Source organism: Schistocerca americana, chromosome 5 (genome assembly GCF_021461395.2).
Source record: "Schistocerca americana isolate TAMUIC-IGC-003095 chromosome 5, iqSchAmer2.1, whole genome shotgun sequence".
Lineage (NCBI taxonomy): Eukaryota > Metazoa > Arthropoda > Insecta > Orthoptera > Acrididae > Schistocerca > Schistocerca americana.
In genome coordinates, this window is record NC_060123.1 from 287,194,342 (window position 1) to 287,210,263 (window position 15,922).

General features: G+C 45.4%; 1 protein-coding gene across 1 annotated transcript in view; it reads right to left on the reverse strand.

Annotated features, from left to right (window-relative positions):
• Positions 1 to 15,922, reverse strand: part of LOC124615553 (nicalin) — a 118,670-nt gene that overhangs the window by 53,664 nt on the left and 49,084 nt on the right. The window contains exon 7 of the mRNA XM_047143528.1: positions 7,241 to 7,348. Within this exon, the coding sequence (XP_046999484.1) occupies positions 7,241 to 7,348 (108 nt within the window). The remainder of the gene's footprint in view (positions 1 to 7,240; positions 7,349 to 15,922) is intronic.

Genomic DNA, 15,922 nt, shown 5'->3' on the forward strand with positions numbered 1-15,922 from the left:
TGTAACTTGGGCAAACAGTTTGTGGTGGTGGTGGTGGTGGTGGTTGTTAGTGTTTAACGTCCCGTCGACAACGAGGTCATTAAAGATGGAGCGCAAGCTCGGGTTAGGGAAGGATTGGGAAGGAAATCGGCCGTGCCCTTTCAAAAGAACCATCCCGGCATTTGCCTGAAACAATTTAGGGAAATCACGGAAAACCTAAATCAGGATGGCTGGAGATGGGATTGAACCGTCGTCCTCCCGAATGAGAGTCCAGTGTGCTAACCACTGCGCCACCTCGCTCGGTGCAAACGGTTTGTGCGATGGAGTGTGACGGTGTGGAAAACGCTCATGATACAGCCACCTAGTAGCTCTTCAGTTACCTCCAGCTTCGCCATACACAAGGAGCATGTCTGTGTATTCCGCAAATGTGTACTGCACCATGTTTCCTCGGTCGGTGATGCACAGGTATTGACTCGGTCTCACAGCAAAGCAGACAATAAGTGACATCTGGGGGGTCGTTTGACATAGTACACGTCATCGTGTCTACCCTGTTGGATACCAGGACAGGGAACTCCGAGATGTTTCTCTTGCCCTAAGCAGAAGTTGAAGAGGTACACATCTGAATTGAAACTGTCGTAGAACAAAAACTATACGATTCCGGATATGAGATCCTATTCAAAACGTTCTGTACTCACAACACTCTACGTGTCCTAGAAGTTTGTAATGGGAATGTCCCCCCCCCCCCTCCCTCCCTCCTCTCTCTCTCTCTCTCTCTCTCTCTCTCTCTCTCTCTCTCTCTCTCTCTGTGTGTGTGTGTGTGTGTGTGTGTGTGTGTGTGTGTGTGTGTGTGTGTTTTCACAAATAAAAGACTAGCCAACCCTTTACAAGACTAAGCAGAGTCACAACAGCCATAAATAATTTTGAGTAAAACTGTTCAATACACTGCCATCAGAATCACAGACTAACTCATTAAAAACCTTCATAAATGTTCCACAAAATGAACTTAAACAAAGATTTCTATGCCAGAGAGGAATGCTAAATTTTAAACTTGTACTCATTTTATTCTGCATGCAAAACTCTATGATTTAACTATTTTCTATAGCACCATCATCATCATTAAGTGTATCATTTTGTATTACTCAATTTGTACAAACTGTTGAGACATTGCATGCAAAATGCTTGAAGATGAAATAAATAAATAAAATAGGGCTGCTGGTTGACTTTACTAGAATCACAGGAAGCAAAACTGCACAATGAACTGAGTTTCAGTGTGCACAATACTAAGACCACCATTTTTGTCTCCCTGTTCAAATCAAAGAATGTGCAAAAATAAGAATAAAATATCTGAAGAATTCAAGAAACGCAGATTCAAATGGAAAGACAAACTAGTAAATACTTGAAGAGAATCTGCATTCGCAATGACTCAGAAATCTGTTCACACAGACAGCTGTGGTTCTGTGACTCACAAGCAATTCAGTATAGCTAACACCTCAACAGAGCATTCATGGGTATGGTAAAGACACAGCTGACAGGAAACAATTTACCAAAGAGTTCCTCCACTGAGCTGATGTACACCATGGCATACATAAGAAGTCATGTTACAAATAGTCACAATAATGAAAATATACCTTTTCAACTGTGGGCCGACGGAAAGCCTAGTCTGCAACATTTAAGTGTGATAAGATATGACGTGTTCATTCATTTCCCCAAAGATGTTGTTCTAAATTACCCACAACGGCAGAAAGAGGCATTCCTATTGAATATTTTCTATTGACTGTAGACACAGCATCTGGATGCCAGAAACAAAACAAATAATGGAACCTAGGAACTGTAAAATAATTTTTGAATGGTAAATGTGCAACTGAAAATAACAAAAAGGAAGAATTTATTGAACTATACAATGAAGAAGTATTACCATTTCCAAGTACTGAATATCAAACATGAAGTGAAACAGGAGATTCTAATACTGAACTGGAATGTTATGGTTTCTCAGATCAAGAAGAAAATTTGCGAGGAACTGAAGGTAAACAAACTTGTGGAACACACTGATACTTAACAGAATTGATGTAAGCTGAGAAAGGTTATAAGAAGACAACAAATGATTTTCAGCAAATGTAATGCAATGGCACTTCTTTCCAAAGGGAAGGCTTATACTGAAGAAGCACTTACAAATGTTGTGCAAGAAAGGAACAATGATTAACCATTACCCAATCATGAAGCAGTTAATTCTGATGAGGCAGTGGAATGGGTAGTCACAATGAATGAAGAAATCGATTCCTTGAAGCATCATCATGCTTGGAAATTGGCAATGCTACCATCCAGTGTAAATCCAGTAAAGACTTGTGGCTATTAAAAAAGAAGACCATTGGTGAGAAGGAAATTTTTTGTGCTTGCTTAGTTGCAAAGGCATACTCTACAATGAGATTTATGCTCTGTATCAAATTTTTAAACACTCCAACTACTGATAGCAGCCAGTGTTGAGAAAAGTTGGCATATTGGTCAGTACGATGTGATAAGTACATATCTGTATAGCAAATTAAAGGGAAATTTGTATGTGCCCCAGCCAGAAGGCTTCATGAAGAAAGTTTGGGTTGAAAGTTAAACAAGTCATTATATGGACTGAAGTGAAGTGGCAGATGTTAGAATGATCCTTTCATTAACTCACAAGAAAAACGGATTTACTTGAAACAATGCAGATCCATGTGTAAACAAATTTGGTGCAAAGGAAGGGAAAACCATTCTGTCAGTATATTAGGATGATGTAGTTACATTTACACAGAATGAAGGGATGAGGCTGTTGCGTTCTGATAATGATCAGTCCAGGGTCGTGGTCCTACGTTCGTTACAGTCTTCTGTCTTACGGCTACTCCACCAAGGACATTGGGGTATAGCGCGAACGAAACAACTTGCTCGTCAGCACTGTACTTGGTTCGGAATCGATGCTGCGATTATGAATATGTGCTCTTCTTTCATGGCGTGTGCCGAATAACAATCCGCACCACCGCGGAAATTCTTTGCATGGCCAAAAGCCACTACCCCTTGGCAACGCTTACACATCGATTTTGCTGGTCCATTCTGGAATGCTCGATGGTTGGTTGTGGTCGATTCATTCAGTAATTTTCCTTTTGTTGTCCGGATGTCTTCCACGATGTCTTCTGCCACCATCCAAGCGTTATCCACTATCTTTTGCATTGAAGGTCTTCCACAGACTATTGTTTCTGACAATGGCCCACAATTCATGTCCGCAGACTGTCATTCTGCAAGGCCAATGGTATTCAACATCTGACGTCCGCGCCGTTTTCGCCACAGTCAAACGGTGCCGCTGAACGATTGGTCAGGACTTTCAAGTCACAGATGTTGAAGTTGAAAGAGTCGCATTCTCGGGAGGACGCCTTATTGCTCTTTTTGTCCTCGTATCGCTCTCAGCCCCGCGATGGTCGCTCGCCGGCTGAGTTGCTTCACGGTCGCCCTCATCGAACCTTGATGTCTTTGCTACATCCTCCGTATCAGGTTCCTGTGCAGCGGCAGACACCTGCTTTTGCCCCAGGCGACATTGTATACTATCGCAAATATCGAGGTTCACGGCGTTGGCTCGAAGGGAGCATTCTTCGCTGCCTCGGCCACGCTATGTATTTGGTTTTGGGGGCCTCTGGTGAGGTGCGTCGGCATCTCAATCAGCTGTGCCTCTGTCGTCGCACAGGTTCTGTCGCTCCCCGTCTGCTTTCAGCGACGGTGCCGTCCGGTCAGCGTCCTGGGGACCCATCTACTGGCTCGCCTCATCCCCAGGTGTTACCGACGCTGCCTTCCATTTTGCCCCATGGCGACGCGCCGCCGCCTGTTCTACCGCTTCCCGTGACCCGTTGTCCTGTGCCATGGACTTCTTGCCCACTCCGGACCACATGGCGTCTTCGCCCGTCGGGTGCCCCGACCCGATGGAGGTCGACCCTTCGGCCCCTCCTGTCTCTCTACGGGCGCGTACACCGCATGTTGCCATGCACCCTGGACTAGGTTTTCAGGCGTTTACTATCTCCCCTCGGACCGAATGGCAAGGTGCGGTTGGGACAGCCTCGCCTGTTGTTAGGCTCCCCACCTCGTCGCATATGTCAACATGGGGTCCCCCCCACGGTGGGCGGAAGCCTTATGCCACAACCGTCTGCCGATTTGTGGGGGAGGAATGTGATGTTACCGCCAGACACCACACTTGCTAGGTGGTAGCCTTTAAATCGGCCGCGGTCCATTGGTATATGTCGGACCCGCGTGTCGCCACTGTCAGTGATTGCAGACCGACCGCCGCCACACGGCAGGTCTAGAGAGACTTCCTAGCACTCGCCCCAGTTGTACAGCCGACTTTGCTAGCGATGGTTCACTGACAAATTATGCTCTCATTTGCCGAGACGATAGTTAGCATAGCCTTCAGCTACGTCATTTGCTACGACCTAGCAAGGCGCCATCACATTATCTTGTGATGCATGTACCGTCAGACAGATGTTCACCAATTATGGATTAAAGTTAAGTATTCAAGAAGGTACATACTTTACTTGCTATATTCATTACCTTGTCCTGTTCCAGACCTCACGCCAGCCTGCGTGAGCTTAAACGTGTGCCTTTCGGCTTCACCTCCTAGTGGCTTGGCTGTCTTGCCAAGTCACAACAGAGGCAAAAGGTGAAAACTCTTCTAGAAAGCTGCTTTGAAATTAAGCACATGGACATGGTACCACATGTTAGGAGAGCATTCTGAAATCAGCTAAGATGGAACAATTAATCTTTCTCAGATCAAGTATATTAATTAAATGATTGACAGATTCGGACTTCAAAATGTTTTGGAAACCAAGACTCCAATGGAAATAAACAATTTCCTTGATGATAAATGTGATGATGAAGAAATTTTCCATGTCATGAGATTGTTGGTGAACCCCTTTACCTTCAGCAAAAGAGTCATCCAGACATAGCTTCCTCGGTGGCAAAGTTGTAACAATTCTGTCGAAAATTTAACATGAATCATTGGGATGTAGTAAAAACTGAACTATTATGAGAAGCAAACTGCTCATTACTAACTCTCACATTATCCCACTGGTCAAATACTTCTAGCATTCGCTGGTGCTGATTGGGCTACTTGTATAGATTGTTCCAGTATTACCAGGTATGCGATAATACTGGCAGTATCTCCAGTGTACTGAAAGAGCATGAACCAAAGTTCACTTGCTTTGAGCAAGCAATAGAAGCAGAATATTTATCACTGGCACCCAGTGCAAGAGAGTTGATACAAGTGAGAGTTTCTGAGGAGTCCTGACCTAAAACCTGATTGGAGGGTCAACATCTGTGTGGCGTGACAATTACGTGGTAATTATATACTCCAAGAATCATACAGATAAATCAAGAACAAAACATACTGCCATGACACGTCATTTCATCTGGGAGAAAATTATGGATGGGACAACTGATTTTGACACATTTCAACAGACAAAAATAAAGCACTCTTGTTAACAATCATACTGAATCATGTCATTTTTAAGAAAATTACATTAAAAATGATATATATGGTTACTTTCAGATATCATTTTGAGGTGGGAAGTGTTGAATCAAACAAGTGGGCAAATGCTACTTTATTTATTCTGATTTTGTGACTTAACTATATTATCTTTGACACTGTTTAAAGAGAGAATCAAAGTGTGTTCTGTTAAAAAGAAGTTTAGTTTCCTCTGCTTTCATGGTTTCCACAGTTTTTTTCTCTCAATTAATAATAACTGTGATATGACTTTTATTCCACTCCAATGGTGAATACTTTACAAGCTTCTGCTGAGAGACAAGGACAGAAGGGGAAGTAAATACAGATTAGAAATTAAATGAACAGTGCAAATAAGAACTATGAGGATAAGAAAATACAAACTGGAAAACTACAAAAAGCAATAATGAAAAATGAGAAGGGGGATTGTATGTTAACAGAAGTTAAGTTGGGGGGAGGGAGGGGGGGGGGGGGGATTGGTCATTGGGATGCAAAGATTTTTGGGAAGGCACGCCACGGAAACTAGTATGAATACAGGATGGGAGGATCCAAATGGCTCTGTGTGGTGTAGCAAGTGTTAAGATCCCTTGAGTTGTGCTGCAGGGCATGTTCATTAACTAGCTACTGAATATCTGAGTATATGCTATTTACATTCATGTACTCAGCCAGTTTAGCTCATTCCTACAAAAAACACTGTGCAGTGGACACATGTTAGTTGGCAAGCAGTATGTGTAATTTCACAAGTTGCTCTGTCAGTGGTGGGGCGGGAGCATGTGGAAGTGAAAGGATGACTGCAGGTGCTGGAACCTTGGGGTATGAATAATGGTCTGGGAATATCTTATGGTTTGACAATCCACCTTCCCCAACCTGTCCCTCTCCCCTTCCTGCGGATGAACTCAAGTTCCAAAAGTTAGGATAATTGCACATACTTTTGTATGTGTACTGGCAGTACTTAATATTTTGCCTCCCAAAAGTAATTACAGGTCAGCAATCCTATCTCAATTTTATAACACACAATATTAGCAATTTATCTGTATTTTTTTAATGTTTTCACACACGAGCTAAAAATCTATTCTCATCAAATGATGCAAGTATCTCTAAAAACAGAAGACTCGATATTAAACTTCACTTGGGTGAAGTGCCAAATTTCCATCATAATCAGCTGGTCCTAATCATGCAGGACTATTCTCCACATAATATTCTCAATAAATACAAGCTGCGAAAGGAAATAATTCCAAAACATACATGAAGCAAAATTTAATAGAACTTCATCATGATCTGCTATCTCTGCTACTTCGAGCAGTCAACTGTTTTTAAGACCAGACTGATCTATTTTTAAATGTTCAATTTAATGTTTTAGTACTCTGATGAGTGTCTTCAGTTTCAATGCCAATGTGATCTGCAGGAAACTGGTTGGAAGGCTTTGGTGTTTTTACTGACCTAACTTAGAACAATAACATCATAGGTTTTCTGATAGATCCAGTCCTTCTGACAGATGCACTTGTTGCCACTTAGTTTTCTCTTTCAATTACCCTACACACTCTTTTGCAGTAAGAGTGTAAAAACTCTTGTTTACACAAATTCTTTTGAGGGTAAATCTTTAAGTCAGATGTGTGAATTAGTTATGTTTTGTCTTTGCATTAAGATAATACATCTAATATCAGAATAAAATTGAATGTATATGAATAGCCAATTTATTAACTCTCAAATTCACTTAATGAACCACACACTTATTGAGTGCCAACATTAAGTTCTTACCTTGAAAAACAGATAGCCCTGACTGCCTTCTCGTGGTGGTTTAGAGACATGTAGATACAGATTGCTGTTGCTTGCAACAGAATCAAGACAGAGCACGTAAGAGGCTTCCTGCAACAAGGATACAAAGTGCAAAATAAATGACACTATCAGTAGACAAAAAGAAATATGTAATCACCCATAATATTTAGTTTGCATTCACCAAGTCTATGAATTTCACTCATTTTAGGGGTAGTAATCAGCCTTACTGACTTTACACATGAATGGTTGGGGGTTAAAAAACTGAACAGCAAGATATCATCAGCACCTCAGTCAAGATGATGTTCATCTTAAGTTTGATATGTCTGTCAGAACTTTGAACTATGGAAGTATGTAGGAGTGGTAAAATCAAGGCTCTGAAAACAATATTGATGAGAAAAATTAAGAAAAAATAATTTCTTCTTCTTCTTCCCATGGCATTACAACAATGTGTGGATTTTAGCCTCATCACCAAGTTTCCTCCATTCTGCCCTCTCCAGCACATTTCTGTGCCATTCTCAGACTCAGAGATTTTATATCTTCTTCCACATCATCTGTGCACCATTTTTGGTGCCTTCCTCTCAGTCTCTGGCCTCCATTCAAAAATCTTTCTAGCTGCTCTTCCAGCAGCCATTCTGAGGATATGTCAAAGCCAGGCTATTATTCTACTTCTTATAATTCTCACAATGTCATCTCCTTGTATGAGACAGTCCAGCTCAGCATTTGTCCTGAGTCTCCAGAAACCATTATCATCCTGGGATGCTGCTCATCAACACTTTTTAGCGTCCAGGGTTCACATCTGCAGGTTACAATTGGCCTGATCATGAGCTTATATAGTTGCAGCTTCACTTGCCTATTTAATAACCTAGAGGCCAACAATTTCTTAAACATGAGGAAGCATCTTTACCACTTAGGATGTATAGTTTTATTTCAGTTGACATGAAAATTTGTGCTGTTAATATTAGAGCCCAAATAGTCAAAGTTCTGCACACGTTAAAAATTGAAACCATCTACTGAATGTCTATCCAAGCTATTTCCCTTCTTGGTGAAATTCATTCACTTAGTTTTGTTTCATTTATAGAAAGGACTCTAGGTTCTGTGGCTTCTTTCAGCTTGAACGCTGTCCTCTCTAGTGATACCCTTCTCTACTAATAAATGCTACATCATCACCATATGCGCATATCTGAGTTGACTTTGTGCCTATGTAACCATGTATCTGAAGCTTCCTCCATGTATCTGAAGCTTCCTCATTACTGCTTCCAGAGGCAGATTGAGAAGCATTGTAGGGAGAGCGTCCCTTTGCCTGACTCCTAAACCACTTGCTCGGTTCTCTGTTCACTTGCACTGCAGCCTTGGAACCAGCCAATGTTGCTTGAATATGAGAAGCATACTTCGATGGTATACCAAGCAGCAGCACATCATTCAGCATTTGTGCTCTATCTAGGCTATCAAAGGCCTGCTAGAAGTCTACATATAGACTATGAAGCTCAATGTTACATTCATATGCCTTTTCATGTATTTGCCTCAACAAAAATATATGGTCTCTTGTTGATTTATTAGGCCAAAATCCACACTGATACTACCCCCAGAATCTCTTCTGCACATGGTGCAACCTGTTTTAGATAATACTAGAAACATCTTATAGATTACATCCAGCAGGCTAATTCCTCGATAATGTGAACAACAGGTTTTGTCTCCTTTCCATGTATTAGTTGAATTACATTTAGGGTCCATTCTTCTGAGATTCATTCCCGATTCCACATAAACTTAAGTTTGTGACTCCGCTTATGAAGATCAGTTCCCCCATTTTTTAGCAGTTCTGCAGTTATTTCAGCAGTTCCTGCCACTTTGTAATTTTTTAGACAATACACTACCTTCTGTACTTCCTCTGGATCTGTGGTATAATAGAGTGGCTGCTCATTCCTGGTAGGATTTCCCTCCAAAATTCCCCTGAAGTATTTTCTCCATCTATCCAGAGCATCTTGTTTATCTCTCAGCAAATTTCCCTCTTTGTCCTTACAAGCCGTTATTTTTGGTCTATATTGTTGATATCCTTCTTTAATTCTCTTTTAGAATTTTCTGCATTCATTCCTTTGGTAGTGCTCTTTCAACTCCTTTATCTTTCTCTGTGTGGCTTCCCTTTTTTTTCCTTTATCTTTCTCTGTGTGGCTTCCCTTTTTTTTCCTCCTATGTACCCTTGCTGCCTCTATTCTGTTTTCATTATACAGTGCCTTGTTTGAGCTAGTATTCCGCTGCAAGCATTTCAGCCTTGATTCCTCCCCCTGTTCCCCTGCCTGTCTACAATCATCATCATACCAGTCATCATCCTACGTCCCCTCACTTCCCTCAGTATTTCATGTGCTGTTGACCTAATGGCATCTTTAATACAGGTCTATTCTTTGTCTGTATCATCTCCACTACCTTTTGTTTGTAACTCCTGTCTCAATCTGTTCTAGTACTCCTGAACAGTAGCCCTATCTTTTAGTTGTTCTGTATTCCATTTCTTTACTCACGTACTACTTTCTTTGGCAGCCATGGCAAGTTTATGTCTCACTTTGGCTCCTACTAGGTAATGGTCAGAATCAGAATTAATCCCTCACAAAGTGCACACATTTTCCATATTGGATGCCCACCTCTTTGATATCAATATAAGCCTTATTTGGTTTGCTTCATTTGTTCCTGGTATTTTTCATGTCCCTTTGTAAATCTTTTTCCTTGGAGAACAGGTACTTACTGCCTTCAAATTGTTTGCAGAAGCAAACCGAGCAACCCTCATACCATTATTATTAGTTTCATCATGCAGACTTTCCTCACCAAACACACTGCTGAATGCCTCTTCCTTTCACCAAGAACTATTTTGGAATCAATCATATCTGGGTACTCTGTCACAAACCACCGGTAGTTGATTATAGAAGATTCTTCTGTATGTGCATACACATTCACAAAGGTTACATTGTGAAATCTGTCATTCATATGAAAAGTATATATTCTTTCATTATGTGGGGTGAAAGCAACAACAGATCGACTCATATCCCTGGAAGCAGATCTACTCATATCCCTGAAGGCTATAAACCCAATTCCATGCTCCCCTTGTCTTGTCTTTTCCTGACTAGTACAGGGAGTATTTCCGCTTATTAATCTCTCCCCTTCCTGCACTGCAACAACTCCCATTCCATACCTTAGCACCTCTTCTGCAACACCATTCATCATTCCTGTTTGCAACAGCGTATGCATGTTCCATGTTCCAAACTTAGGCACCAATAAATGGATGTTCCTGTTCCCTAGTGCAGTTTGTCTTCACAGGGGCAGTCTGGCATTCCTTGTTGATTTATTTGCAATAATGAATTTTTTAAAAGGCAGGAGTATCAATCCTTCACTCAACCCACAACCCAGAGGACCGGGCTTTCATTTCAGGGTTAGCTCCCCTAGAGGAGTCTACGACCTAGCCTATAGAGTCCCCTCTATCCTACGGTGTGAGACTTGTTTTTTTTTTTTTTTTTTTTTTTTTTTTTTTTTTTTTTTTTTTTTTTGGGTTTAAGGGCGCTCAACTACTGAGGTCATTAGCACCCAGTCACAATTGTCAGAGCACATAGAATCTAGTAAGAGCACATAGAATCTAGTAAAACTCAAGGGGGGGAGGAGGAGGGGGGGGGGGGGGGGAGACACCAGAAAGTTCTTACAAAGATGCAGATAAAATAAGTGAAGGAGTTAGATGTCTTTGGACAAGCCAGTCAAAGTAATGAAACGAAGAACACAAGCAGCTGCTCGAGCGTCATCAGCTAAAATATCCTGTAAAGTAGATGGCAGAGACAGGACAACACGAGATTGACTAAAACGGGGACACGACAATAAAACATGGCGCACTGTTAATGCATGACCACAAGTGCACTGCGGGGCTGGGTCACCGGAGAGCAGGTAGCGGTGGCTAAACCGGCAATGCCCAATCCGCAACCTAGTCAGAAGGACCTCTTCTCACCGAGATGGTCGGGAGGAGGTTGTCCAAGCAGTTGGGAACGGTTTTACTGCCCGGAGCTTGTTTCCTTGATGTGATGACCAAGTATCCCACCACAAAGACACAAGCCTCCTACAAACAACCCCACTAATGTTAGATGACGGGACACAATGGGAGGCTGGACGAGGCAGGAGGACTGCAGCCTTGGCTGCAGCATCAGCTGCCTCATTCCCAGGCACTCCTACATGGCCGGGAACCCACAGAAAACTGACAGGAGAGCCATCAGCAGCAGAAGAATGGAGGGACTGCTGGATCCGTTGCACCAAGGGATGGACCAGATATGGAGCTCCAAGGCTCTGAAGAGCACTGAGTGAATCAGAGCAGAGTACATACGATGAGTGACGGTGGCAGCGGGCATACTGAACGGCCTGATGGAGAGCATAAAGCTCGGCCATAAAGCTGGAACACTGGTCGAGGAGCCGGTATTTAAAGGTGCCGGCCCCGACGACAAAGGCACAGCCGACACCATCGTCAGTTTTGGAGCCATCAGTGTAAATAAAGGTGTGACTGGCAAGGCGCGCACAGAGTTCGACAAACCGTGAGCAATACACTGCAGCCGGAGTACCCTCCTTCGGGAGCGAGCTGAGGTCGAGATAAATATGAACCGGAGCCTGGAGCCACAGTGGTGTGGGGCTCTCACCCTCTCTGAAGGTGGTAGGGAGTGCAAAATCCAATTGTCGAAGCAGGCGACGAAAGCGGACTCCAGGGGGCAGCAGGGCAGACACATACAACCCATACTGATGGTCGAGAGAATCGGCGAAGAAGGACTGATAAGAGGGGTGGTCGGCCATTGACAACAGCCGGCAGGCATACCGACAAAGCAATACGTCGCGCCGGTAGGTCAATGGTAATTCAGCAGCTTCAGCATAAAGACTCTCGACGGGACTAGTGTAGAATGCTCCGGTCGCAAGACGTAACCCGCAATGGTGGATGGAGTTGAGACGGCGTAAGTGGGATGGCCGAGCAGACAAGTAGACGAGGCTCCCATAATCCAGCTTTGGTCGGACTGCCGGCCGCGGTGGTCTAGCGGTTCTAGGCGCGCAGTCCGGAACCGCGCGACTGCTACGGTCGCAGGTTCGAAACCTGCCTCGGGCATGGATGTTTGTGATGTCCTTAGGTTAGTTAGGTTTAAGTAGTTCTAAGTTCTAGGGGACTGATGACCACAGATGTTAAGTCCCATAGTGCTCAGAGCCATTTGAACTACTTTTGATCGGACTATGGACCAATACAAGCGAAGCAGGACAGTGCGATCCGCTCCCCAAGATGAACCACTAAGAACTCTGAGGACATTAAGGGAACATGTACAACGGGCAGCCAAATAAGAGACGTGCGGAGACCAACAAAGTTTCCTGTCCAGTGTGAGCCCTAGAAACTTAGTTGTTTCCACAAATGGGAGAACAACGGGACCGAGATGTAAGGATGGCAGAAGGAACGCTTTATATCGCCAAAAGTTGATGCAAACCGTCTTCTCTTCAGAGAACTGGAAGCCATTTGCCACACTCCACGAGTATAGGCTCTCTAGACAACGCTGAAGGCAGCGCTCCAGGAGGCATGTTCTCTGGGCACTGCAGTAGATCGAGAAGTCATCGACAAAAAGAGAGCCTGAGACATTAGGTGGAATGCAATCCATAACTGGATTGATCGGTATGGCAAAAAGGGCTACGCTCAAGACGGAGCCCTGAGGCACTCCGTTCTCCTGGAGGAAGACGTCGGACAATACGGAACCCACACGTACCCTAAACTTGCGATCTGTTAAAAAGGAATCAATAAAAGGGGCAGGCGACCGCGTAGGCCCCACCTGTGCATAGTGCGGAGGATACCCCCTCTCCAACAGGTATCATAAGCCTTCTCCAAATCGAAGAACACGGCTACCGTTTGGCGCTTTCGCAAAAAGTTGTTCATGACGAATCTCGACAAGGTCACAAGGTGGTCAACAGTGGAGCGGCGGCGACGAAAGCCACATTGAACATTAGTAAGTAGCAGTCGAGATTCAAGAATCCAAACTAACCGAGCGTTAACCATGCGCTCCATCACCTTACAGACACAGCTTGTAAGAGAAATGGGGCGGTAACTAGAAGGAAGGTGTCTATCCTTCCCGGGTTTGGGTATAGGAACAACGACGGCGTCACGCCAATTCATGGGGACTTGACCTTCGGTCCAGACGCGATTGTAGGTACGAAGAAGGAAGCTTTTGCCTGCCAGAGAAAGGTGGGCCAGCATCTGAACATGAATGGCATCTGGCCCCGGAGCAGAGGACCGGGACAGTGCAAGTGCACATTCGAGTTCCCGCATAGTAAAGGGGGCATTATAATTTTCCAGATTCAGCGAGTGGAAGGAAGGTCGCCGAGCCTCTTCTGCCTCTTTCCTGGGAAGGAAGGCAGGGTGGTAATGGGCGGAGCTTGAAACCTCCGCGAAAAAGCGGCCGAAGGTGTTGGAGACATCCACAGGATCAACAAGGACCTCAGTATCTGAAGTCAGGCCAGGTACCGAGGAGTGGGCCTTAATGCCCGACAGCCGGCGCAGGCCACCCCAGACGACAGAAGAGGGAGTAAAACTGTTAAAGGAGCTGGTGAAAGAGGCCCAACAAGCTTTTTTGCTGTCTTTGATGACGCTACGGCATTGCGCTTGGAGTCGTTTGTATCCAATACAATTCGCCAACGTAGGATGGCGGCAAAAGGTGCATAAAGCACGTCGTCGAGCACGGATAGCGTCTCTACAAGCCTCATTCCACCAGGGGACGGAAACGCGACGTGAAGAAGAGGTAGTACGAGGAATGGAACGTTCGGCAGCTTTGATGATAACAGCCGTGAGGTATTCGACCTGACTATCGCAACTGAGAAAATCGTGGTCCGGAAAGATCGCCAGGGAGGAGTAAAGTCCCCAGTCAGCTTTCGGTATGTTCCAGCTCGAAGGACGTGGGGATGGGGTGTGGTGCAGGAGATGAACGACACAGGGGAAGTGGTCACTCGAATAGGTGTCAGAAAGGACATACCACTCGAACCGACGGGCAAGAGTGGTAGAACAGATCGAGAGGTCCAAGTGGGAGTAGGTATGAGTAGAGTCCGAGAGGAAAGTCGGGGCGCCAGTATCGAGGCAGACAAGATGGAGACGGTTGAAGACATCTGCCAAGAGGGAGCCCCTCTGACAGGATGCAGGAGAGCCCCAAAGGGGATGATGGGCACTGAAGTCGCCAAACAATAAAAACGGCGGAGGAAGCTGAACAAGCAGGTGCATCATGTCAGACCGACTAACTGCGGATGACAATGGAGCGTAGACGGTACAAACGGAAAAAGTAAAGGCAGAAAGAGTAATATGGACAGCTATTGCTTGGAGTGGGGTGATCAATGGGATGGGATGGTAATAGACATCGTCCCGAACGAGCAACATGACCCCACCATGAGCTGGAACACCGTCCACAGGGGTGAGGTCATACCGCTCCGAGGTATAGTGGGTAAAAGCAAGACGGTCAGTTGGGCGCAACTTGGTTTCCTGGAGACCAAAGACGAGCGGACAGTGCAGGCGGAGGAGCAGTTGTAATTCCTCCCGATTGGATCGAATACCTCTTATGTTCCAATGTAACAAAGCCATCGCTAGTCAGAAAAAAAGGGGGAATGAAACGGGTGAAGAGCTGATCACCTCGACAGCCGCGGAGGGCCAGGTTTCGAGGGAACAACGCTACAACCGGCGGGAGGCGGATCCTGTTCCATCGAGTCATCGACAGCTGCGGCCGCTTTCCCGGGTTGCGTAGGAGGGGTAGCATCATTCGCCGATGAGAGGCCAGCTGAGCACCTGGCAGCAGAGCGTCCCGGCGAAACTGAGGACGGCCGGGAGCAGCGACTCACAGATGGAGCGTCAGACGAAACGCGCCGGGGTGGAGAGGGGGATAAAGACTACTTCTTGGAGGCCTTCTGGGAAGTCTGATGAGGCACGGGGATGGTGGGCTGGACCCAAAGAAGGTCCTCATGCGCAGGGTCCGTTTTGGAACGCCGGACCTCGGAAGCCGGGGTCCGGAACGTTTCCCGGATGGACGCCTGAGTAGAGGATCGCTTCTCAGGTGGCGGAGGGGGAGGAGGAGGAAGGGTGGCCCCTGGGGCAGAGGGGGCAGGTGCCGCGAGGGAGGAGGATTTGGAAGGGAGGGATTTGGGAGGCGGAGGTATAGACCCCGGACGGGTTGAGGAGGTGGAGGGGGGACAGGATAGGGGTGAGGATACTGTGGAAGGAGTGGACACGACTGAGGCAAACGAAGTTGTCAACGTCACGGGATGGAGGCACTCATACTTTTTCCTGGCCTCGGAATAAGAGAGGCGATCCAAAATTTTTAATTCTTGGATCTTCTTCTCCATCTGATACGCGGGGCAGTCTAAAGATCCAGGTGAGTGGATGCCAGGACAATTGACGCACCGAGGTGGTGGGGTGCATGTATGTTCCTCATGAAGAGGACGTCCACAATCGCCACAAAGGGGCTCAGCCTCACACCGTGACGACATGTGCCCAAAGCGCAAACACCGAAAGCAGTGCATAGGAGGCGGGACGTAAGGTCGCACGTCGCACCGGTAGCACATCACCTTTACCTTCTCCGGGAGAACGTCCCCCTCGAACGCGAGGATAAAGGCCCCGGTGTTGATGCGACCGTCTTTGGGGCCGCGCTGGACTCG